Source organism: Nerophis ophidion, linkage group LG28, assembly GCF_033978795.1.
Source record: "Nerophis ophidion isolate RoL-2023_Sa linkage group LG28, RoL_Noph_v1.0, whole genome shotgun sequence".
Classification (NCBI taxonomy): domain Eukaryota; kingdom Metazoa; phylum Chordata; class Actinopteri; order Syngnathiformes; family Syngnathidae; genus Nerophis; species Nerophis ophidion.
Window position 1 is genome coordinate 5,527,965 of NC_084638.1, and position 27,346 is coordinate 5,555,310.

General features: G+C 40.5%; 1 protein-coding gene across 2 annotated transcripts; it reads left to right on the forward strand.

The window, feature by feature from the left end:
• The first annotated feature begins 1,932 nt into the window (after window positions 1-1,932).
• Window positions 1,933-8,839, forward strand: LOC133544931 (cysteine-rich and transmembrane domain-containing protein 1-like). 2 transcript variants are annotated; one of them, XM_061890173.1, is made up of 5 exons: window positions 1,933-2,157; window positions 8,198-8,243; window positions 8,315-8,355; window positions 8,451-8,583; window positions 8,673-8,839. In XM_061890173.1, exons 2-5 carry the CDS (start codon window positions 8,198-8,200, stop codon window positions 8,798-8,800), a joined length of 348 nt encoding a protein of 115 aa, XP_061746157.1. In that variant the 5' UTR covers window positions 1,933-2,157; the 3' UTR covers window positions 8,801-8,839. The 2 variants fall into 2 exon arrangements, with proteins under 2 accessions (XP_061746157.1, XP_061746158.1); XM_061890174.1 differs by lacking the exon at window positions 1,933-2,157 and adding an exon at window positions 2,458-2,521.
• Window positions 8,840-27,346: the final 18,507 nt, after the last annotated feature.

Genomic DNA, 27,346 nt, shown 5'->3' on the forward strand with positions numbered 1-27,346 from the left:
AAGGTACATACAGGTTTTGGAACAACATATGCTGCCATCTAAGCGCTGTCTTTTTCATGGACGCCCCTGCTTATTTCAGCAAGACAATGCCAAGCCACATTCAGCACGTGTTACAACAGCGTGGCTTGGTAAAAAACGAGTGCAGGTACTTTACTGGCCCGCCTGCAGTCCAGACCTGTCTCCCATCAAAAATGTGTGGCGCATTATGAAGCGTGAAATACGACAGCGGAGACCCCGGACTGTTGAACGACTGAAGCTCTACATAAAACAAGAATGGGAAATAATTCCACTTTCAAAGCTTCAACAATTACTTTCCTCAGTTCTCAAACATTTATTTAGTGTTGTTAAAAGAAAATGTGATGTAACACAGTGGTGAACATCCCCTCTCCCAACTACAGACGGCACTGTATCAAAAATCGACATCGATCTCTAAAGGATATCACCACATGGGCTCAGGAACACTTCAGAAAACCACTGTCACTAAATACAGTTGGTCGCTACATCTGTAAGTGCAAGTTAAAGCTCTACTATGCAAAGCGAAAGCCATTTATCAACAACATCCAGAAACGCCGCCGGTTTCTCTGGGCCCGAGATCATCTAAGATGGACTGATGCAAAGTGGAAAAGTGTTCTGTGGTCTGACGAATCCACATTTCAAATTGTTTTTGGAAATATTCGACATCGAGTCATCCGGACCAAAGGAGAAGCGAACCATCCAGACTGTAATCGACGCAAAGTTGAAAAGCCAGCATCTGTGATGGTATGGGGGTGCATTAGTGCCCAAGGCATGGGTAACTTACACAACTGTGAAGGCACCATTAATGCTGAAAGGTACATACAGGTTTTGGAACAACATATGCTGCCATCTAAGCGCTGTCTTTTTCATGGACGCCCCTGCTTATTTCAGCAAGACAATGACAAGCCACATTCAGCACGTGTTACAACAGCGTGGCTTGGTAAAAAACGAATGCAGGTACTTTCCTGGCCCGCCTGCAGTCCAGACCTGTCTCCCATCAAAAATGTGTGGTGCATTATGAAGCGTGAAATACGACAGCGGAGACCCCGGACTGTTGAACGACTGAAGCTCTACATAAAACAAGAATGGGAAATAATTCCACTTTCAAAGCTTCAACAATTAGTTTCCTCAGTTCTCAAACATTTATTTAGTGTTGTTAAAAGAAAATGTGATGTAACACAGTGGTGAACATCCCCTCTCCCAACTACAGACGGCACTGTATCAAACATCGACATCAATCTCTAAAGGATATCACCACATGGGCTCAGGAACACTTCAGAAAATCACTGTCACTAAATACAGTTGGTCGCTACATCTGTAAGTGCAAGTTAAAGCTCTACTATGCAAAGCGAAAACCATTTATCAACAACATCCAGAAACGCCGCCGGTTTCTCTGGGCCCGAGATCATCTAAGATGGACTGATGCAAAGTGGAAAAGTGTTCTGTGGTCTGACGAATCCACATTTCAAATTGTTTTTGGAAATATTCGACATCGAGTCATCCGGACCAAAGGAGAAGCGAACTATCCAGACTGTTATCGACGCAACGTTCAAAAGCCAGCATCTGTGATGGTATGGGGGTGCATTAGTGCCCAAGGCATGGGTAACTTACACATCTGTGAAGGCACCATTAATGCTGAAAGGTACAAACAGGTTTTGGAACAACATATGCTGCCATCTAAGCGCTGTCTTTTTCATGGACGCCCCTGCTTATTTCAGCAAGACAATGCCAAGCCACATTCAGCACGTGTTACAACAGCGTGGCTTGGTAAAAAAACGGGTGCAGGTACTTTACTGGCCCGCCTGCAGTCCAGACCTGTCTCCCATCAAAAATGTGTGGCGCATTATGAAGCGTAAAATACTTTTGATTCTGATTTGGATTTGAGCGGGCAACACATTTATTTGAGGGGGCCCCGACTGAAAACCCAAGATATGTAAATAGAAGGTTCCAGTAAATAGAAAGAGGGAAGAAAGAATGAGAAAAGAAGGGAGGGGTAAGTGAGAGAAGAAGGAAGGAAAGGAAGAATGAGAGAAGGAGGCAGGGAAGGAAGAAGGAGATAAGGAAGAGTCAAGGAAGCATCGTGTGAGAGCTCCAAAGAAAAGTTGGACATCGGACGTTCCGGACGTGTTTCTCAGTCAGAAGGTAAGACTATTTCTTCTACGCCAAACTTGATCAAACTTAGCTGGTTTTCAGTCGCAATAGAGATAAATGTTTTTAACCGGAAGGTACCATCTAATCCGAATTAAAAATATATATTTTTACATGAAGCGTTTCCAAAAAAAAACCCAAACAAACTTTTTCTTAGCTTTTGGCTTGGGTGTGACATTCTTCAACATTCCACTGGCGGTAATAATAATCGACAGGACACGAGGACGGGCGGTCGTCGTGGCAACGCTGAATTGGATTAGAGCTGGTATGAGTTGACGGACAGCAGAGCATTGTTGTCCATTAGGCATCCCATAATAAGACACACAACACCATATCCTGGAGCCTATCCTGGCTAGAGGTCAGCCTTCCTTTACACTTATTTTAAAGTTGTTTATCATTCTTAAATTGGCTTTTAACATCCTTTGGCAAGCACCAATTGATCTTTATTTTGTATTTAAAGGGATTGTATTATGATTATTTTTCTGTTTCAAAACACTTCATTTTGGTCTACGTAACATGTAACGATGGTTCTTTGGTCAAAATTCTGCATAGATCTCACTGCAAAGACCTAAATTTAAGACACTTTCTGGCTGCTTCTAAAAACGGTTCGGTCCAGGCTGTTGTTCAGGTGAACACCTAAGTACTTAAAAGAGTCCACAATCTCAAAGTCCTGTCCCTGGACGTTCAACCAGTGTGGGAGAAGGGTATCAGCTCCCGAGGAAGTCCACCACCCGCTCTTTGGTTTTGCTGGAGGCAGTTCTTATGGCACCAGTTCACAAAGTCCATGTTGATCGGTCTGTACTACCTGGTTGCGGCTCCCCTCAGTCCACCCCGATGCCCTGGCTGGTAGGTGATACTATTGTCTTACAGTAGAAGGCTAAGTTAGCTACACAACAACTCGAGCAAACGTTGCTGACCTATCATTTGTTAATACTTACTGTTTTATTGTCTCCTACCTTACCATAACTAATAGTCACAGACTCTTCCGTTAAGTGCTTTTTTCGAAAAATCCATCTAATGGCAGAGAACTTCTGCAGGTGACACTTAAGTGTGATGTGGGAGAAGTCTGCAGAGTACAGGGTGGAAAGGAAGCCCCTCTGGAGCCCCCTTTGCTGCAGATGACCATGGTCAGAAATACAGTCTTGTCTCCTCACAAACTGTAGCCGATTGGTCAGGTTGTCCAAGAGCCAGGATGCGATGTGTAAGTCAACTCCTGTGTGGTCCAGATTGTCCCTCAGGAGTTTGGGCTGTATGGTGTTGAAAGCACTGGAGACATCATAGAACAAGATCCTCACAGTGCTTCTAGCCCTTTCCAGGCGAGAAATAGATCTCTGCATGAGGTAGATGACTGCATCATCAACTTCGATGCCTGGCTGGTAGGCGAACTTATTTTGCAAGAAGACGGTGATTCTATTGTATTATAGTAGAAGGCTAAGTTAGCTACACAACTCAAGCAAACATTGCTGACCTATCATTTGTTGATACTTAGTGTTTTATTGTCTCCTACCTTACCATAACTAATAGTCACAGACTCTTCCGTTAAGTGCTTTTTTCGAAAAATCCATCTAATGGCAGAGAACTTCTGCAGGTGACACTTAAGTGTGACGTGGGAGAAGTCTGCAGAGTACAGGGTGGAAAGGAAGCCCCTCTGGAGCCCCCTTTGCTGCAGATGACCATGGTCAGAAATACAGTCTTGTCTCCTCACAAACTGTAGCCGATTGGTCAGGTTGTCCAAGAGCCAGGATGCGATGTGTAAGTCAACTCCTGTGTGGTCCAGATTGTCCCTCAGGAGTTTGGGCTGTATGGTGTTGAACGCACTGGAGACATCATAGAACAAGATCCTCACAGTGCTTCTAGCCCTTTCCAGGCGAGAAATAGATCTCTGCATGAGGTGGATGACTGCATCATCAACTTCAATGCCTGGCTGGTAGGCGAACTTATTTTGCAAGAAGACGGTGATTCTATTGTATTACAGTAGAAGGCTAAGCTAGATACACAACTCAAGCAAACGTTGCTGACCTATCATTTGTTGATACTTATTGTTTTATTGTCTCCTACCTTACCATAACTAATAGTCACAGACTCTTCCGTCAAGTGCTTTTTTTCGAAAAATCCATCTAATGGCAGAGAACTTCTGCAGGTGACACTTAAGTGTGACGTGGGAGAAGTCTGCAGAGTACAGGGTGGAAAGGAAGGCCCTCTGGAGCCCCTTTGCTGCAGATGACCATGGTCAGAAACACATTCTTGTCTCCTCGCAAACTGTAGCCGATTGGTCAGGTCGTCCAGGAGCCAGGATGTGACGTGTAGGTCAACTCCTCAATCAATCAATCAATGTTTATTTATATATCCCTAAATCACAAGTGTCCCAAAGGGTTGCACAAGACACAACGTCATCCTTGGTTCAGAGCCCACAAAAGGGCAAGGAAAAACTCACAACCCAGTGGGATGTCAGTCTGAATGATTATGAGTAACCTTGGAGTGGACCGCAGATGTGGGTGACCCCCTCCCCCTAGGGGGAGACCGGATAGAATGGACGTCGAGTGGGTCTAGCATAATATCCATAGTGGGGCCAGCAGGAGACCGTCCCGAGTGGAGACGGGTCAGCAGCGCAGAGATGTCCCCAAGCAATGCACAGGCAAGCGGTCCACCCCTTGTCCCGACTCTGGACAACCAGCATTTTATCCATGGACACCATGTGCCCACCTCCCTTCCACAACGGAGAGGGGGCAGAAAAGAAAAGAAATGGCAAGTCAACTGGTCTAAAAAGGGGGTTTGTTTAAAGGCGAAAGTAGACAAATGAGTTTTAAGATGGAACTTAAATGCTTCTCCTGTGTGGTCCAGCTTGTTTCTCAGGAGCATGGGCTGTATGGTGTTGGAAGCACTGGAGACATCATAGAACCTTTATTCTCACAGTGCTTCTAGCCCTTTCCAGGCGAGAAAGAGATCCCTGCATGAGGTAGATGACTGCATCATCCACTGGTAGGCAAACTTATTTTGCCGGAAGACGGTGATGCTATTGTATTACAGTAGAAGGCTAAGCTAGATACACAACTTGAACAGACATTGCTGACGTATCATTTGTTGATACTTACTGTTTTATTGTCTCCTCCCTTTCCGTAAATAGTAGTCACTGACTCTACCGTTAAAAGTAGGGGGGGCGGGGGGGTTTGGTGATAGCGGGGTGTATAATATAGTCAGGAATAGTCATGGATGCAAAGGATTCTGGGTATTTGTTGTGTTGTGTTTATGTTGTGTTACTGTGAGGATGTTCTCCCGAAATGTCAATCAATCAATCAATGTTTATTTATATAGCCCCAAATCACAAATGTCTCAAAGGACTGCACAAATCATTACGACTACAACATCCTCGGAAGAACCCACAAAAGGGCAAGGAAAACTCACACCCAGGGGGCAGGGAGAATTCACATTCAGTGGGACGCCAGTGACAATGCTGACTATGAGAAACCTTGGAGAGGACCTCAGATGTGGGCAACCCCCCCCCTCTAGGGGACCGAAAGCAATGGATGTCGAGCGGGTCTAACATGATACTGTGAAAGTTCAATCCATAGTGGCTCCAAGACAGCAGTGAGAGTCCCGTCCACAGGAAACCATCTCAAGCGGATCAGCAGCGTAGAGATGTCCCCAACCGATACAGGCGAGCGGTCCATCCTGGGTCCCGACGAGCGGTCCATCCTGGGTCTCGATTCTGGACAGTCAGTACTTCATCCATGGTCATCGGACCGGACCCCCTCCACAAGGGAGGGGGGGACATAGGAGAAAGAAAAGAAGCGGCAGATCAACTGGTCTAAAAAGGAGGTCTATTTAAAGGCTAGAGTATACAGATGAGTTTTGTGTTTGTCATTCTTGTTTAGTGTGGGTTCACAGTGTGGCGCATATTAGTAAGAGTAACCTTCATCACCCAGTATGCCTTGCAATCTCGTACGTGTATCTGCGGAAGCCACATACAACATATTGCTGGACTGCCAAGCAGTTTGTAGATGTTGTAGAAGGCGTCAAAGGCAATGGCTTCATAGCACGCCCTTATTATTGTTATCTGGGCGACCATCAGCAGATATTAGAGAGAATGGTTGCGGCTCCCATTGTCTTCTTTATTTTGAGAAACTGGTCAAAACGGCTCTTTGAGTGGTAAAGGTTGCCGACCTCTGTTCTAGCCCTTTCCAGGCGAGAAAGAGATCTCTGCATGATTTAGATGACTGCATCATTCACCTCGATGCCCGGCTGGTAGGCAAACTTATTTTGCTATTGGCTTACAGTAGAAGGCTAAGCTATCTACACAACAACAGAAAAGTTAGTGTGGTGACTTGTGCTGATTGAAGCAGACCAACCACAGAGCATTTCCTTCATTGGATTTCATCGAGCATATGAAGCCGGTTTTACATACATTTTAAAATGGTTAACTCACGCAAGGATGTTTGGGTAAATTTTCGACCAAGAATGGATAATCCACTGACGTCACACTTGAAAAAAATCCCCAACGTAACGTTTTGATGTTAAATTTTCGGGATTTATGCAGCTCCCACGTACGCTGGAACCAACAGGTAAGAAAAGTTTTTTTCTCCCATGATAGGTACCCTTGAATACTTTTTTAGCTAGAATTTGTAGTCTTTAATTATTTCTTATACTCTGCCATGGTCCTCAAGAGATAAACATCTCTACCTTCATTTTTAGAACAATAAATCGGAATCAGAACCATTTTTATTTGTCCGTTACAACATGTACAAGACACATCAGAACTGAAATTACATTTTCGGCACAGTCCCGCTAAGAGCAGACATACATTACAGGGGGGAGGGGGGGGGGGGGGACAAGACGAGACCACCGACGGATTACAGCACTCCTTAAAAAGATAAGAAAAGGGTGACATTAGGAGGGGGGGGGGGGGGGGGGGTGAGTAAAAAAAATATCAGTCCAAGGCTAGAGCCTTTAGGAGAAGTCTAGCCTGAGTCCAAGGAAAAAACCACACTGTTCGCTCTGTAGCGCCTCTCAGCCATCCACAACCCCAGAGGAGATAAGCGGTGGTGAGGGTGTTGATTCAAGGGTGAGGGTCATGCCCAATTAACTCGGGAGAGGTGGTGAATGTTTTTGTATGGCTGAGGCCGATAAAGTTCGGCTACAGATGTTGTTGACAAAAAGGAAGGTCAAAACCGTCTATCTTGAGGAGTCCTCGGGAGATTTCCTTCAGAACAGCCTGTTCCATGCCAAGGCCATTCAGGGAGTCCAAATCGGAGATAAAAAGTTGTTTTACTTCGAGAAGACAAAATATTGACTTATCTTCTCTGTTGTCCATGCTGGATCTCTTTAAGTCCCAATTAATTATCACATTTTGTTGTTGACGAACCCGACGATGCACAGAAGGAGGCAGGCATTGGATAGGAAAACATGGTTTTAATTTACACACTAAAACAAAACCAAACAAAGGGCGGCATAGCTCGGTTGGTAGAGTGGTCATGCCAGTAACTTGAGGGTTGCGGTTCGATTCCCGCTTCTGCCATCCTAATCACTGCTGTTGTGTCCTTGGGCAAGACACTTTACCCACCTGCTCACAGTGCCACCCACACTGGTTTAAAAAATGTAACTTAGATATTGGGTTTCACTATGTAAAGCGCTTTGAGTCACTATATAAATATACTTCACTTCACTTCACAATCAAAAAGCGCGCTCGAGGCGGATAACAAACTAGGCTATGAACAAACAAAACTGGAAGCAGGGAACAAAAGACAGTAAGCTACACAAAGCTACCAAAATATAGCTTACCGCTACGCTGCAACAACACAACACGACACAAGCGACAATACTATTCAGCACTCGACTGGAGGACGAAACAGGTTCAAATAGGAGCGGGCTGATTGACACCAGGTATGGCCAGGTGCCAATCAACCGCAATTGGGGGAAAACAGCGCTCAGGGAAAGAAAAAAACAGGAAACAGACAAAATAAGAGCGCTGACAGGAAACAGACAGGGAAAAACTAAAACACGGACAAGCCTGACACTAATGACCATTTTGTCCACCTAGATGAGTGCACACCCGCCCCCATATGCTCCGCCTCCTCCGGCCCCAGGTTGGTCCTGAATGTCTCAAAGTTTTTGCATACAATCTTGACGGTCACGTGACGCTGTGGTTTGTTTGCAGATCTGAGCCCGCCCGGAACCTACCCCAGCCTCCCATACCAGGTACCCACAATGCATTGCTGCAGACCAAGTCAACAAAGTGACCCCTATGGCCACTGCCGGTACTGCAGTATTGACATCACCGTCCCGCTTTACAGGCAGCAGACCCCTCCTACTACCACTACGGGACTCCGCCTCCTGGCTACCAGAACAATTATTATGGCGGGCCTTCTGGTCACCCCCTTAGTTGGGACGCTCCGAAGCCCTATGGGGTTCCGCCCAAGCACACGGGTATGTCAACACGCAAAACATGGTTGGGTCAGACAGGCTGATTGACAGGTGTGACGCAGCAATGAATGATGGGTAATGTCCCCTTTCAGTGTACGTGGTCGACGACAACCAGGAGGCGCGCCATGGCGGCGGAACTTTGAAGTCGTGCTTGTCGGCGTGCTCCACTGTGCTGTGCTGCTGTTGTATTTGGGACCTGCTGACCCGCAACTTCTGTTGACCTTTCACCTTTCACAGCATTAAAACAAAAAGAACGGAAAAAAAACGTGTTTCCTGCAGTTTTGTTCATGCATTTGAATCGCTCCATTGTTCAGATTGCCGACACCCTGCTATTAATTATCATCATCACATGACGGCCTCTCCACTCTGCTGTTTCCGATAATATTTTTATGTCACAAAGTTTGTTTACAACACGAAAGGTTGGCCTTTAAGGCCCTGTGATGAGGTGGCGACTTGTCCAGGGTGTACACCGCCTTCCGCCCGAATGCAGCTGAGATAACATTATGTACGCATTGTTGAAACAATATGCCTTGTCATACAAACCCCGTTTCCATATGAGTTGGGAAATTGTGTTAGATGTAAATATAAACAGAATACAATGATTGGCAAATCATTTTCAACCCATATTCAGTTGAAAATGCTACAAAGACAACATATTTCATGTTCAAACTGATAATTGCAAATAATCATTAACTTTAAAATTTGATGCCAGCAACACGTGACAAAGAAGTTGGGAAAGGTGGCAGTAAATGCTGATTAAGTTGAGGAATGCTCATCAAACACTTATTTGGAACATCCCACAGGTGTGCAGGCTAATTGGGAACAGGTGGGTGCCATGATTGGGTATAAAAACAGCTTTCCAAAAAATGCTCAGTCACAAGAAAGGACGGGGCGAGGTCCACAACTGCGTGAGCAAATAGTCAAACTGTTTAAGAACAACGTTTCTCTAAATGCAATTGCAAGAAATTTAGGGATTTCAACCTCTACGGTTCATAATATCATCAAAAGGTTCAGAGAATCTGGAGAAGTCACTCCACGTGAGCGGCATGGCCGGAAACCAACATTGACTGACCGTGACCTTCGATCCCTCAGACGGCACTGTATCAAAAACCGACATCAATCTCGAAAGGATATCACCACATGGGCTCAGGAACATTTCAGAAAACCACTGTCACTAAATACAGTTGGTCGCTACATCTGTAAGTGCAAGTTAAAGCTCTACCGTGCAAAGTGAAAGCCATTTATCAACAACATCCAGAAACGCCACCGGCTTCTCTGTGCCCGAAATCATTTAAGATGGACTGATGCAAAGTGGAAAAGTGGTCTGTGGTCTGACAAGTTCACATTTAAATATTTTTGGGGAAATATTACACATTGTGTCATCCGGACCAAAGGGGAAGCGAACCATCCAGACTGTTATAGATGCAAAGTTGAAAAGCCAGCATCTGTGATGGTATGGGGGGTGCATTAGTGCCCAAGGCATGGGTAACTTACATATCTGTGAAGGCACCATTAATGCTGAAAGGTACATACAGGTTTTGGAACAACATATGCTGCCATCTAAGCGCCGTCTTTGTCATGGACGCCCCTGCTTATTTCAGCAAGACAATGCCAAGCCACATTCGGCACGTGTTCAAACAGCGTGGCTTCGTAAAAAAAGAGTGCGGGTACTTTCCTAGCCCGCCTGCAGTCCAGACCTGTCTCCAATCGAAAATGTGTGGCGCATTATGAAGCGTAAAATACGACAGCGGAGACCCCGGACTGTTGAACGACTGAAGCTCTACATAAAACAAGAATGGGAAAGAATTCCACTTCTAAAGCTTCAACAATTAGTTTCCTCAGTACCCAAACGTTTATTGAGTGTTGTTAAAAGAAAATGTGATGTAACACAGTGGTGAACATGCCCTTTCCCAACTACTTTGGCACGTGTTGCAGCCATGAAATTCTAAGTTAATTATTATTTGCGAAAAAAAATAAATAAAGTTTATGAGTTTGAACATCAAATATCTTGTCTTTGTAGTGCATTCAATTGAATATGGGTTGAAAAGGATTTGCAAATCATTGTATTCCGTTTATATTTACATCTAACACAATTTCTCAACTCTTATGGAAACAGGGTTTACAATTGGTGTTAGTGGCGACCCCGCCCGAATGCAGTTGGATAGTCCCCAGCATCCCTGTGACCTCGAAAGGGACAAGCGGTAGATAAATACTATTAATGTATCACTTTCCTCTGGCACTGTTCCCCTAACCTCGATTCTGACCTCATGGTAAACTACTACCACCTTCCCTTCATCTCAAAAATCCTCGAAAAAATTGTTGCAGAGCAGCGAAATGAACTCCTAGCTTCTAACAATCTTTGTGAAGCCTTTCAGTCCGGTTTCAGAGCAAATTACTCCAAGGAGACAGCCATCCATGCATCCATCCATTTTCTACCGCTTGTCCCTTTTGGGATACACCCTGGACAAGTCGCCACCTCATCGCAGGGCCAACACAGATAGACAGACAACATTCACACACTAGGGCCAATTTAGTGTTGCCAATTAACCTATCCCCAGGTGCATGTTTTTGGGGTGGGAGGAATCCGTGACGTGATTTAGGTGTGGTTCCAGTATATTTAGAAAATTTTCGTGGTCAAAATTGCGGAAATTCCATGTTTCTTGATCAAAACAATGCAGCAGATGAGAAGTGGGGCAGACACAGGTGGTGCCTTCACGGCAACACACAGTGTGTGTTGGGCGTACGTGCGAGGGAGCGCATGCTTGTAGCAACGTGGAAAAGACAGGTCTTGAGGCAGCAAGAACCCCTGCCTCAAGGTAGGGGGCGATATTCTGTCAACTTGCAGTTCAATGCCTCAGCAGTACTCTGACTCGCCACACTGGGAGAAGTGGGGGCGCTCAAGCTAGCAGACACATGTCTCTCCAGCGAAAGCCAGCATTTTTTTCTTTTCTTTTTTTTTTTGAACCGTATTAATAACAAACATGGCATTTTTATTAGAGTAAGCCAGCGTTTGTGGGTGTTTTTTGTCGGATGCAAAAATATTGTTTAATTTCTTGGAATGAAATTGAATTAAATGAATGTTTCCGCCAATATGGAGGATTATATACTGTATCCAAGATTAAATACTTCTCTAAACTGGACTTTAAAGGCCTACTGAAATGAGATTATCTTATTCAAACGGGGATAGCAGGTCCATTCTATGTGTCATACTTGATCATTTCGCGATATTGCCATATTTTTGCTGAAAGGATTTAGTAGAGAACATCGACGATAAAGTTTGCAACTTTTGGTCACTAATAGAAAAGCCCTGCTTTTACCGGAAGTAGCAGATGATAAACGCATGACGTCACGGATTGTGGAGCTCCTCACATCTGAACATTGTTTACAATCATGGCCACCAGCAGCGAGAGCGGTTTGGACCGAGAAAGCGACTATTTCCCCATTAATTTGGGCGAGGATGAAAGATTCGTGGATGAGGAAAGTGAGAGTGAAGGACTAGAAAAAAGAAAAGAAAAAAGAAGACGAGGGCAGCGGGAGCGATTCAGATGTTATTAGACACATTTACTAGGATAATTCTGGAAAATCCCTTAACTGCTTATTGTGTTACTAGTGTTTTAGTGAGATTATATGGTCGTACCTGTACAACCTGAAGGTCGGCCCCGCACCTTTCTTCAGCACCAGTCGACGGGTGGTGGCGATGCCCATCTCTGCCCTTCGCAAGGGACCCTTTGTGAAACACGATCTCTGCAACTCGTGATGTCACGATTTGCAAGGCTCCACACATATTCACATTGTTTTTAATGGGAGCCTCCAGCAGTAAGAGCAATTCGGACCGAGAAAGCGATAATTTCCCCGTTAATTCGAGCGAGGATGAAAGATTTGTGAATTAGGATATTAATAGTGAAGGACTAGAAAAAAACAAACAAACAAAAAAAGCGAAGCCTCCGGGCAGCGGCATTGTGAGCGTTTCAGATGTAATTACACAAATTTACTAGGATAATTCTGGAAGATCCCTTATCTGCTTATTGTTTCAATAGTGTTTTAGTGAGATTTTAAAGATTGTAAAGGCATACCTCGAGGTCGGATGGCTACGGTGAACACGCAGTGTCTCAGAGAGAAGCCGAGGAGCCAAGCTCACACCTGCCTTTTAAACAGCTGCTGCAGGACGACGAATAATCCAATGATGTCTCCGGTAAGATATATATCACAATTTTCCCCATCCAAAAACATGCTGGTTGACGTAGAGAAAACATGTTCGCTTGACCGTTCCGCTTCACAACTAACAAAGAAACATCGGCTGTGTCTCGGTGCTAAAGGCAGCTGCAATCCACCGCTTTCCACCAACAGCATTCTTCTTTGACGTCTCCATTATTAAATGAACAAATTACAAAAGATTCAGCAACACATACGTCCAAAATACCGTGTAATTATGCGATTAAAGCAGACGACCTTTAGCCGTGTTTGGTGCAGCACTAATATTACCTTAGAGTCCGTAACGTCACGCGTACGCGTCATCATTCCGCGACGTTTTCAACAAGAAACTCGCGGGAAATTTAAAATTGCAATTTAGTAAATTAAAAAGGCCGTATTGGCATGTGTTGCAATGTTAATATTTCATCATTGATATATAAACTATCAGACTGCGTGGTCGCTAGTAGTGGGTTTCTGTAGGCCTTTAAGAGGTATAACTAAAGGGCAGAAGAGGCCTGTTGGAGGCCAAGTGTGTGTGTGTGCGTGTGAGACCCCCAAGTCACCTGAGAGGGCCTCTCATTAAAGGCACTCTGAGGAGCAATTCTGTTTTTGGCCAGCAGAGGGAGGCAGTGTCTTCCAGTAGAAAGATGACATGCGCAAATTACCTTCCAAAAGTTGCTGACATCAAAATAAAATGATCACTCCAAATGAATTACTCAACATCAAAATGAGATTAATACTTCACATAAAATGATTGCCTTGAATAAATTAGTCAATGATTATTTTACTTAAAACCTATCACTAGAAATAAATTAATCAACATCAAAATCAAATGACTTAAAATGAATGACTAAAGATCAATATGAAATTATTACTTAAAATAAAACTATTATTTTCCATAAATTACCCGACATCAAAATAAAATATTTACTTTAAACTGACTACAGTCCTGGGTTCAAATCCAGGCTCGGGATCTTTCTGTGTGGAGTTTGCATGTTCTCCCCGTGACTGCGTGGGTTCTACTCCGGGTACTCCGGCTTCCTCCCACTTCCAAAGACATGCACCTGGGGATAGGTTGATTGGCAACACTAAATGGGCCCTAGTCTGTGAATGTTGTCTGTCTATCTGTGTTGGCCCTGTGCTGAGTTGGCGACTTGTCCAGGGTGTACCCCGCCTTCCGCCTGATTGTAGCTGAGATAGGCGCCAGCGCCCCCCGCGACCCCAAAAGGGAATAAGCGGTAGAAAATGGATGGATGGATGATTACTCAAAAACAGACAACACAATGCTATTATTACTTTAAATTAATTACTCAACATAAAAAAATTGTTACTTTTAATGAATTACTTAACATAAAAAAAAACAATCATTACATTTGATTTTTTTCCTGCTTTTTCTATACAGCCTATATGTTTTTTGTTTGTTTGTTTGTTTTTTTGTAAACATTTGCTATCCAGCTACTCAAACATGCGGGCCATTAAACTTTTCCATCTGGCACGCCGGACATTCCCAAATAATTTTTTTCAATCTTTAAGATGGAAACTGTGGCTGCTATTATGATGTGCAGTAAAGTTTTCCAATGACCGGAAGTCTTGAACTATACAAAGTATTTCAATGGTTGGAATCTGCGCTTATGGTTGATATACTAGTTACTATGGTAATCTAATTAGTTACTATGGTAATCTAATTAGTTACTATGGTAATCTACATCACAGCAGCTCAGACTAGGCACCAAGCAGAGTGGGCGGGAAGCGTTTCCACAGACGCGAAAGGAGCTTTTCACAACAAAGTTCTTAAGTATATCAGATTGTAGGCAGGTTTGTGTTCATATTTCACTGTTTGTTGCATTTTTGTCGCGTTTCACTTGATTGTAAAATATGTCGATCGAAAGGTGGTGTGACGTTCATATTTTGTCAATATTCAGTGTTTTATCGTTCATAGAAAAATTTAAAATTCCATGACCTTTTTTAAAGGCCGACTGAAATGAGATGTTCTTATTTAAACGGGGATAGCAGGTCCATTCTATGTGTCATACTTGATCATTTCGTGATATTGCCATATTTTTGCTGAAAGGATTTAGTAGAGAACATCCACGATAAAGTTTGCAACTTTTGGTCGCTAATAAAAAAGCCTTGCCTGTACCGGAAGTCGCAGACGATGGAGCGCCTCACATCTGAACATTGTTTACAATCATGGCGACCAGCAGCGAGAGCGATTCGGACAGAGAAAGCGACAATTTCCCCATTAATTTGATCGAGGATGAAAGATTTGTGGATGAGGAAAGTTAGAGTGAATTACGGCGTGACTAGTACCAACCTCGTCACGTCCGTTGTGTCCTTGAGCAAGACACTTCACCCTTGCTCCTGATGGGTGCTGGTTAGCGCTTTGCATGGCAGCTCCCTCCATCAGTGTGTGAATGTGTGTGTGAATAGGTAAATGTGGAAGTAGTGTCAAAGCGCTTTGAGTACATTGAAGGTAGAAAAGCGCTATACAAGTACAACCCATTTATCATTTACTAGGAAAAAAAAAGACAGGGCAGTGGGAGCGATTCAGATGTTATTAGACACATTTACTAGGATAATTTTGGAAAATCCCTCATCTGCTTATTGTGTTACTAGTGTTGTAGTGAGATTATATTCTCGTACCTGAAAGTCGGAGGGGGTGTGGCGACCGCCAGTGTCTCTGAGGGAAGCCACGCAGCTGCCTCTTTGACAGGTGCACGATGAACGACGCAAGCTCTGCTCATGTCTACGGTAAGAGCCGACTTATTACACCACCATTATGGAATGGATTAAGCAAAGCAATCAAACAATGTACTAATATCATCCACTTCAAGAAACTCTTCGAACTGGAAGCGCTTACAAAGTACGAAAAAGAAGAACCAGGATAAACGTTCTGATTTTATTCACCCGTTCGACTAAAGGGTAATATGTAAACTTTCCCTTCAATTTCTGAAAGTCAAAGCAAAACAGCGGTAAAATCACCGATACAAGTCGTATTTTGATGAAAATCATGTCTCAAATTTAGTATTTCATGAGTAAGCCGTGTAATAAACGGGATAACGTCGAGTGAGTTGTATGTTGTGGAAAATGCTTACCTGTGTGTGGATTTCGGGGTGATTCTGCTCTCATTTTCTCGCACAATTGACCCTCTGATGTTATGTGTACCTACACTCTGTCCTCCTCCTGTCTAGGCCTGCCGTGTGTGTGTGTGTGTGTGTGTGTGTGTGTGTGTGTGTTTGTTATACAGAACATCAATTTCCACACTTCTAGTTTACGTCTATATGTAAACTTTCCCTTCAATTTCTGAAAGTCAAAGCAAAACGGCGGAAAAATCTCCGACACAAGTCGTATTTTGATGAAAATCATGTCTCAAATTTAGTATTTCATGAGTAAGCCGTGTAATAAACGGGATAGAACGTCGAGTGAGTTGTATGTTGTGGAAAATGCTTACCTGTGTGTGGATTTCGGGGTGATTCTGCTCTCATTTTCTCGCACAATTGACCCTCTGATGTTATGTGTACCTACACTCTGTCCTCCTCCTGTCTAGGCCTGCCGTGTGTGTGTGTGTGTGTGTGTGTGTGTGTTTGTTATACAGAACATCAATTTCCACACTTCTAGTTTACGTCTATATGTAAACTTTCCCTTCAATTTCTGAAAGTCAAAGCAAAACGGCGGAAAAATCACCGATACAAGTCGTATTTTGATGAAAATCATGTCTCAAATTTAGTATTTCATGAGTAAGCTGTGTAATAAACGGGATAACGTGGAGTGAGTTGTATGTTGTGGAAAATGCTTACCTGTGTGTGGATTTCGGGGTGATTCTGCTCTCATTTTCTCGCACAATTGACCCTCTGATGTTATGTGTACCTACACTCTGTCCTCCTCCTGTCTAGGCCTGCCGTGTGTGTGTGTGTGTGTGTGTGTGTGTGTGTGTGTGTGTGTTTGTTATACAGAACATCAATTTCCACACTTCTAGTTTACGTCTATATGTAAACTTTCCCTTCAATTTCTGAATGTCAAAGCAAAACGGCGGAAAAATCACCGACACAAGTCGTATTTTGATGAAAATCATGTCTCAGATTTAGTTTTTCACGAGTAAACCGTGTAATAAACGGGATAACGTCGAGTGAGTTGTATGTTGTGGAAAATGCTTACCTGTGTGTGGATTTCGGGGTGATTCGACTGTAAATGTCGCTTCCAGTTTGTTGTGTTTTTCCCCGTAATCCTCGCGCTGCATTTCTTACACTGCGTTTTGTTATCTTTGACGTCAAATATAAAATTTCCCCATATGTCCTCTCTTCTCTTCCTCCCCGGCGTTGACATGTTGTCTTCTGCAGTCTCAAACGCAAACTACGTTTACCTAACTGGAACCTAACTGGTTCTCCTCCCGCCTCGTTTTTATTTGTTGACGAATATGTCAATACACCTCGTCATCGTCTTAGTCCACGTAAATTATTTTTTATTTAGTTATTGTCTCGTTTTAGTCCAAAAAAAAAAGGTCATTGACGATAACTATGACGAAAATATTTCGTCAGCAAAATTAACACTGGCTGTAATACACCGCTTCCCACCTACATCGTTCTTCTTTGACGTCTCCATTATTCATTCAACAAATTGCAAAAGATTCAGCAACACAGATGTCCAGAATACTGTGTAATTATGCGGTTAAAGCAGACGACTTATAGCTGGGATCGGTGCTGGATAAAAATGTCCGCTACAATCCGTGACGTCATGCCGCGTCGTTTTCAACAGAATACTTCGCGGGAAATTTAAAATTGCAATTTAGTAAACTAAAAAGGCCGTATTGGCATGTGTTGCAATGTTAATATTTCATCATTGATATATAAACTATCAGACTGCGTGGGTTTCAGTAGGCCTTTAAGGCCGTCTGTCATAACGTTTTTTGGCATTCAATCAGACATTATTGTGAAATTTTGTATTAGTTTCCCTAAAAAAATAGATCTACTCAATGTGGCCCTCCCGAGTCAAAATAATTGCCAAGGCCTGACGTAGATGATCATATCAACTGTACATAATTGCTTTACAAAAGAAGAAGTGTGGGATACTTCTCTTGTTATTTGACTTTATTAAATGGATATATATTAATGCTTGCCGCAGCCGTAGGGGTTAGAAAGAAGAAGAAAAAGGAAGACAGAAGGGGAGAATTGCGGGAAAAAGGGGTTATAAGACAAAGATGACGACAAAAACAACAACAGAACAACATCGGAAATTATATTATGTACAAATATGATACCAATAATCATAGCAAAGAACAAATTAATGAAGTAGGTCAGGGGTCACCAACGCGGTGCCCGTAAGGACCAGATGAGTCGCCCGCTGGCCTGTTCTAAAAATAGCTCAAATAGCAGCACTTACCAGTGAGCTGCCTCTATTTTTTTAATTGTATTTATTTACTAGCAAGCTGGTCTCGCTTTGCTCGACATTTTTCATTCTAAGAGAGACAAAACTCAAATAGGATTTGAAAATCCAAGAAAACATTTTAAAGACTTTAAATAAATTCATTTATTTTTTTTACTTTGCTTCTTATAACTTTCAGAAAGACAATTCTAGAGAAAAAATACAACCTTAAAAATGATTTTAGCATTTTTAAACACACTTTTTACCTATTAAATTCCTTCCTCTTCTTTCCTGACAATTTAAGTCAATGTTCAAGTAAATGTATTTTTTTTATTGTAAAGAATAATAAATACATTTGAATTTAATTCTTCATTTTAGCTTCTGTTTTTTCGACAAAGAATATTTGAGAATTTTTTCTTCAAACTTTTTATGATTCAAATTAAAAAAAAATATTCGGGAAAATCTAGAAAATCTTTAGAATCAAATTTAAAACTTATTTCAAAGTCTTTTGAATTTCTTTTAGAATTTTTGTTCTGGAAAATCTAGAAGAAATAATGATTTGTCTTTGTTAGAAATATATCCATCCATCCATCCATTTTCTACCGCTTATTCCCTTTCGGGGTCGCGGGGGGCGCTGGCGCCTATCTCAGCTACAATCGGGCGGAAGGCGGGGTACACCCTGGACAAGTCGCCACCTCATCGCAGGGCCAACACAGATAGACAGACAACATTCACAGACTAGGGCCAATTTAGTGTTGCCAACCAACCTATCCCCAGGTGCATGTCTTTGGAAGTGGGAGGAAGCCGGAGTACCCGGAGGGAACCCACGCATTCACGGGGAGAACATGCAAACTCCACACAGAAAGATCCCGAGCCTGGATTTGAACCCAGGACTGCAGGAACTTCGTATTGTGAAGCAGACGCACTAACCCCTCTGCCACCGTGAAGCCCCAGAAATATAGCTTGGTCCAATTTGTTATATATTCTAACAAAGTGCAGATTGGGTTTTAACCTATTTAAAACAGGTCAGCAAAATTCCAAAATCTATCTTAATCAGGAAAAATTACTAATACTCTTTTTTTAATTTTTTCAAAAAGATTCGAATTAGCTAGTTTTTCTCTTCTTTTCTCCGGTTGAATTTTTCATTTTAAAAAGTCGAAATTGAAGAAAAACTATGTTTCAAAATTTTATCTTCATTTTTTTTCCTATTTTAAACCGTTCAATTAAGTGTTTTTTTTTCCATCATTTATTCTCTACCAAAAAACCTTCCGTAAAAGGAAAAAAAAAATGTACGACGGAATGACGGACAGAAATACCTGCGGTGAACTGAATTTTTCATGTTTTTCTGTGTTGGTTTGCACGTCATGTTCACTCTCGCTCTCGCCCACAGTCTGGAGTGCAGCTGACGCTGGGCAATCGTGCACACCTGAAAGTTGATTAAGGTGGCCTATTTAGTCTGGGTGCTGACGGCCTGTCAGTGCCGGAACTTTGTATTCCACTGCAAGTGTCATCTCTATCTTTTTTTTTTAATTTATTTTTTATTTATTTATTTATTTTTTTAATTTATACTACCATATTGTATATGCACCTTAGGAGGAGCTGCTCCAATTTCGTTGTTCTTTGAACCTGTTCATTGCAATAATGACAATAAAACTCTATTCTATTCTATTCTATTCTATTCTAAGTTCACTCGCATGTGTCTTGGCCTCCTGCACACTCGCAGTCTTTCTAGTCCGTCTTGTGCACCTCTCAGCTTTGCCTATTTATACCCTAGCCTTGTCTAGCGCCTTTAGTTAACATTTTGTTTCTTTGTTTTACTTCGTGTTTTGAAGTAAATCATCCTAGCTTCGTCTAGCGTCCTTATTTTGTACTTTGTAGTCCTGTTTGGTATTTTTTCCAGCCTGTATTGTTCCTAGCGTTTTCTGTTCTATTTTTGGTTGTTTGATATAGTTATTTATTCATGGTGTGTTTTTGTATTTCCACCATCGCCTTTTTTTTTTGGCTACGTTCCACTTCCACCTAAATAAAGGAAGAACTTAACTATACCAGACTACATCTCTGCATCCTTGGGATCCACTCTCCAATTTTGTAACAATACCCATTTTTTTATATATATAGATTTATTTATTAAAGGTGTATTGAGCAAATTGGCTATTTCTGGCAATTTATTTAAGTGTGTATCAAACTGGTAGCCCTTCGCATTAATCAGTACCCAAGAAGTAGCTCTTGGTATCAAAAAGGTTGATGGTGGTGTCACAGAAACGACGGTGAACCTAAAAATGCCAATAGAAATAACACTATTGATAATGATGGATAGTAATAATAATAATTACATCAACGATCAACATTGCAATCCCTTCAAATGCAACAATACATGTATGTAATAATAACTTGAATTACAAAAGAAAGCAGATGGGAGGTGAAAGAGGAGTGCGTTATATTGACCTTTTACATTGTTATGGTAAAAATAGGCTAATCTTTAAAGGGGCTGAGGGGGGAAAATGTGAATATATGAATGAAATAAGTTTATTTCGGTCATATAATCAATCAAATCAAATCAATCAACCATTGTGTGTGATCAGTTTTACAGTACATGTTATATGTATACAATAATGCACATTTACACATAAAAGAAAAGAAAAAGAATGACCAAAAAAGGAATAGGCTGAAGCCAAAGCTTATATTTGCCTATCCTATACCTTCACAGAAGATTAGATTGCCTGGAACATCAACGTTTAAAAAAATAAATAAATCAAAAATCAATGGGATGGAAGTAATTGTTACTATATTTTATCATTTTCAAATATTTCACCTTTCAATGTTTTCTTAAACCTTACCAAAGAAGTGCATGTCTTCAGCTCATCACTGAGCTTGTTCCACCATTTAACTCCTAAAACTGTAATACATTTGTGTTTTATATTTGTTCTCGCTTTACCCATTTCAAAAATCGATATCCCCCGTAAATGATAGTTTTCTCCTCTTAAATGAAATAGCCTGAGAATACAAGCTGGAAGGCTGTTGTTCTTTACTCCAAACATAATTTCCATTGTTTTTAAAAACACAATGTCGGAAAATTTTAACACATTTGAACTCATAAATAAAGGATTGGTATGTTCATAGTAGCAGGCTTTAACTATTATTCTAATGACCCTTTTTTGAAGTTTTATGATTGGGTCTATGTTTGTTTTATAAACATTTCCCCAAATTTCAACACAATATGTTAAATATGGAAAAATAAAAGAATAATAATAATAATAAAAAGAATATACAGTATGTTTGATGAAATGTGATTATATGCATGAGTGTATGTATGTTTTCATGTCAAATATTTATCTACCGGTGTGTGCGAGAGCCAAAGTACGGCCAAAGCCACAGAGAAAGTCCAACCCCAAACAGCAAGTGCGTTGCCCAGGCAACAAGGGGACCGCGGGCCCCACACAGCCAGGTCGGCCAGCGACAGGACCCTCGGGGGCGGGCCCACAGGCCTGCGGTAGGCTGCAAACAGTTTTCCTACTCAGTGGCCTTGTGGTTAGATTCTCCGCCCTGAGATCGGTAGGTTCTGAGTTCAAACCCCGGCCGAGTCGTACCAAAGACTATAAAAATGGGACCATTTATCTCCCTGCTTGGCACTCAGCATCAAGGGGTGGAATTGGGGGTTGAATCACCAAAAATTATTCCCGAGCGCGGCCACCGCTGCTGCTCACTGCTCCCCTCACCTCCCAGGGGGTGATCAAGGGTGATGGGTCAAATGCAGGGAATAACTTCGCCACACTTAGTGTGTGTGTGACAATCATTGGTACTTTATCTTTAACTTTATGTGACTACGAGCCGACACACACACACACACACACACACACACACACACACACACACACACACACACACACACACACACACACACACACACACACACACACACACACACACACACACACACACACACACTTATATTTCTTACCTTCTTGAGACCTGAAAAAATGCCTACTTCCTGAGGACCACCCTTTCCAAATATTTAAAGATTTGTATTTACAACATTAATAATATATACGTACTATGCAAATATAAAATAGCTTGTTGTGAAAAATGAGTTGGAATTTCAAAAAATAAAAGCTCACAATTTCACAAGAAAAACATAGAATTTTGGCAGTATTAATAATAAAAGTGGTAGTTTTACTCAACACGAGTCATAATTGTACAAGAAAAACGGAACATTCTTTCCATATTATGATAAAAGTTGGAATTTTACTCAACACAAGTCAACATTTTGCAAGAAAAACTGAACATTTGTGCAATATTATGATAAAAGTTGGAATTTTACTCAACACAAGTCAACATTTTGGAAGAAAAACGGAACATTTGTGCAATATTATGATAAAAGTTGGAATTTTACTCAACACAAGTCAAAATTTTGGAAGAAAAACTGAACATTTGTGCAATAATATGATAAAAGTTGGAATTTTACTCAACACAAGTCAACATTTTGGAAGAAAAACTGAATGTTTGTGCAATATTATGATAAAAGTTGGAATTTTACTCAACACAAGTCAAAATTTTGGAAGAAAAACGGAACATTTGTGCAATATTATGATAAAAGTTGGAATTTTACTCAACACAAGTCAAAATTTTGGAAGAAAAACTGAACATTTGTACAATAATATGATAAAAGTTGGAATTTTACTCAACACAAGTCAAAATTTTGGAGAAAAACTGTACATTTGTACAATAATATGATAAAAGTTGGAATTTTACTCAACACAAGTCAAAATTTTGGAAGAAAAAATTAACATTTGTGCAATATTATGATAAAAGTTGGAATTTTACTCAACACAAGTCAAAATTTTGGAAGAAAAACGGAACATTTGTACAATAATATGATAAAAGTTGGAATTTTACTCAACACAAGTCAAAATTTTGGAAGAAAAAATGAACATTTGTACAATATTATGATAAAAGTTGGAATTTTACTCAACACAAGTCAAAATTTTGGAAAAAAAACTGAACATTTGTGCAATAATATGATAAAAGTTGGAATTTTACTCAACACAAGTCAAAATTTTGGAAGAAAAACTGAACATTTGTACAATAATATGATAAAAGTTGGAATTTTACTCAACACAAGTCAAAATTTTGTAAGAAAAAATTAACATTTGTGCAATATTATGATAAAAGTTGGACTTTTACTCAACACAAGTCAAAATTTTGGAAGAAAAACGGAACATTTGAACAATAATATGATAAAAGTTGGAATTTTACTCAACACAAGTCAGAATTTTGGAAGAAAAACGGAACATTTGTGCAATATTATGATAAAAGTTGGAATTTTACTCAACACAAGTCAAATTTTTGGAAGAAAAACGGAACATTTGAACAATAATATGATAAAAGTTGGAATTTTACTCAACACAAGTCAAAATTTTGGAAGAAAAAATTAACATTTGTGCAATATTATGATAAAAGTTGGAATTTTACTCAACACAAGTCAAAATTTTGGAAGAAAAACGGAACATTTGTGCAATATTATGATAAAAGTCGGAATTTTACTCAACACAAGTCAAAATTTTGGAAAAAAAAAAGAACATTTGTACAATAATATGATAAAAGTTGGAATTTTACTCAACACAAGTCAAAATTTTGGAAGAAAAAATGAACATTTGTGCAATATTATGATGAAAGTTGGAATTTTACTCAACACAAGTCCAAATTTTGGAAGAAAAACGGAACATTTGTACAATAATATGATAAAAGTTGGAATTTTACTCAACACAAGTCAAAATTTTGGAAGAAAAAATGAACATTTGTGCAATATTATGATAAAAGTTGGAATTTTACTCAACACAAGTCAAAATTTTGGAAGAAAACGGAACATTTGTCCAATATTATGATAAAAGTTGGAATTTTACTCAACACAAGTCCAAATTTTGGAAGAAAAACGGAACATTTGTACAATAATATGATAAAAGTTGGAATTTTACTCAACACAAGTCAAAATTTTGGAAGAAAAAATGAACATTTGTGCAATATTATGATAAAAGTTGGAATTTTACTCAACACAAATCAAAATTTTGGAAGAAAAACGGAACATTTGTCCAATATTATGATAAAAGTTGGAATTTTACTCAACACAAGTCAAAATTTTGGAAAAAAAACTGAACATTTGTACAATAATATGATAAAAGTTGGAATTTTACTCAACACAAGTCAAAATTTTGGAAGAAAAACTGAACATTTGTGCAATAATATGATAAAAGTTGGAATTTTACTCAACACAAGTCAAAATTTTGGAAGAAAAAATGAACATTTGTACAATAATATGATAAAAGTTGGAATTTTACTCAACACAAGTCAAAATTTTGGAAGAAAAACTGAACATTTGTGCAATATTATGATAAAAGTTGGAATTTTACTCAGTAACAGTCGCAATTTTACAAGAAAAGCTTAAGATTTTGGCAGTTTTATGAAAAGAGTCTCAATTTTACTCGACAAAAGTTCGAATTTTATAAGAAAACTTTCAACTGTTGGTAATAATATAGTAATAATCAGAATTTTACTTGGCATAAAATCTTAATTTTACTCCTAAAATGTCACTATTTGGGGGCGGTATAGCTCGGTTGGTAGAGTGGCCGTGCCAGCAACTTGAGGGTTCCGGGTTCGATCCCCGCTTCCGCCATCCTAGTCACTGCCGTTGTGTCCTTGAGCAAGACATTTTACCCACCCGCTCCCAGTGCCACCCACACTGGTTTTAATGTAAGTGCTTTGAGACACTAGAGAAAGGCGCTATATAAATATAATTCACTTCACACTTCACTATTTTACAAGAAAAAAAAATTGGCAATATTGTGATAAAAGTCTGAATTTTATATCACAAACGTCACCGTTTTGCATTAAAAAGTAATAATTTTACGAGAAACTATTGCAATATTAAAGAAAGAATATGAGAAATTGTTCCCAATTGTATAAGAAAAAAATCGGCACATATATGAGAAAAAGACTGCTTTTAGTTAATTTATTTTTTGTTTGTAATTGGTTTTCAATCTTCATTATTTACTTCAAGTTATTACAGTATGTGTCTATATATATATATATATTTTTTTTTTATTATCAATTTTGGCCAAAGGTGGCCCATTGCATTTTCTTACACACACTTTTTATTACATACATTGGCCATAGGACGAACACTTGGAATTTTTACACACACTTGTTATTTCATATGTTGACCAGATAGGAGCACTTTTAAAACACACACACAGTCAATTTGAAAAATCCCTCCTTTTTGGGACCACCCTCATTTTGATAGTTTTCACCACCAGGGGGTGCAAATAAGACATTCTCTATTAGATTAAATGTTTTTTCCGTATTAGGACCATGACTTATGTCCTAACTTGTTCACCGGTCCTCATATGGAAGGTACTTTTCCTTGTTGATGTCTCAAGAAGGGTAGAAATACAAGAACACACACACACACACACACACACACACACACACACACACACACACACACACACACACACACACACACACACACACACACACACACACACACACACACACACACAGCATGCCTAGAGAGAGTGTAGGCACACAGAACATCAGAGGGTCAATTGTGCGAGAAAATGAGAGCAGACAGTCTTGACAATTGATGTTTCAACCTTGTGTGTGAACCGCAGGTGCAGAAAAATAAAAGAAGAATCCCTGTGGGATGCAGAAACTTGCAGAGAAATTTTCCGTGAAACATTCATATTGTTGTTACTCAGCCAGCTTTTGAGGGTCTGATGGACCCGTTGCATTTTGTGGCTTTTAATGCCTCACAATCAAACACTTTTATGTTAAAAATACTGAACAGATTTTTACCTTATCCCAATAAACATCTGTTCAGTATTTTAACATACAAGTGTTTTATTGTGTTTCTGCACCTGCGGTTCCCACACAAGGTTGAAACATTGTTTGTCAAGACTGTCTGCTCTCATTTTCTCGCACAATTGACCCTCTGATGTTATGTGTACCTACACTCTGTCCTCCTCCTGTCTAGTCCTGCTGTGTGTGTGTGTGTGTGTGTTTGTGTGTTATACAGAACATCAATTTCCACACTTCTATTATCCCCGGGTCCAGTGGAAATCTTATATGTGATAGAAATGTGTAGTTGTGATCATAAAATATGTATTCTGATATACGTTCTTCACAGAAAATGAGCCAAAGTCAGTGAGTCTCAGTTTGAAAAATTAACCAATTGTATCATTTTTCTTCTAATAAAAAATGAAAACGGGAGAGCAGACTCCGTCCTAGGCTGCCCACTAGTCAGCATTGAGGAGGTGGCTGGCTGACAGAAGAATATTGATCAAGTTGATATCCATAATGTCCATTCCCTCTCACCCAATCCACAACACTGTGGACGCCGCGAGTAGCTCCTTCGGTATTAGACTGTTACATCCACAGTGCATTTGACTGTTACATCCACAGTGCATTTGACTGTTACATCCACAGTGCATTTGACTGTTACATCCACAGTGCATTTGACTGTTACATCCACAGTGCATTTGACTGTTACATCCACAGTGCATTTGACTGTTACATCCACCGTGTATTTGACTGTTACATCCACAGTGCATTTGACTGTTACATCCACAGTGCATTTGACTGTTACATCCACCGTGTATTTGACTGTTACATCCACAGTGTATTTGACTGTTACATCCACCGTGTATTTGACTGTTACATCCACAGTGCATTTGACTGTTACATCCACAGTGCATTTGACTGTTACATCCACCGTGCATTTGACTGTTACATCCACCGTGTATTTGACTGTTACATCCACCGTGTATTTGACTGTTACATCCACAGTGCATTTGACTGTTACATCCACAGTGCATTTGACTGTTACATCCACAGTGCATTTGACTGTTACATCCACCGTGCATTTGACTGTTACATCCACCGTGCATTTGACTGTTACATCCACCGTGTATTTGACTGTTACATCCACCGTGTATTTGACTGTTACATCCACCGTGTATTTGACTGTTACATCCACAGTGCATTTGACTGTTACATCCACAGTGCATTTGACTGTTACATCCACAGTGCATTTGACTGTTACATCCACAGTGCATTTGACTGTTACATCCACCGTGTATTTGACTGTTACATCCACCGTGTATTTGACTGTTACATCCACCGTGTATTTGACTGTTACATCCACAGTGCATTGACTGTTACATCC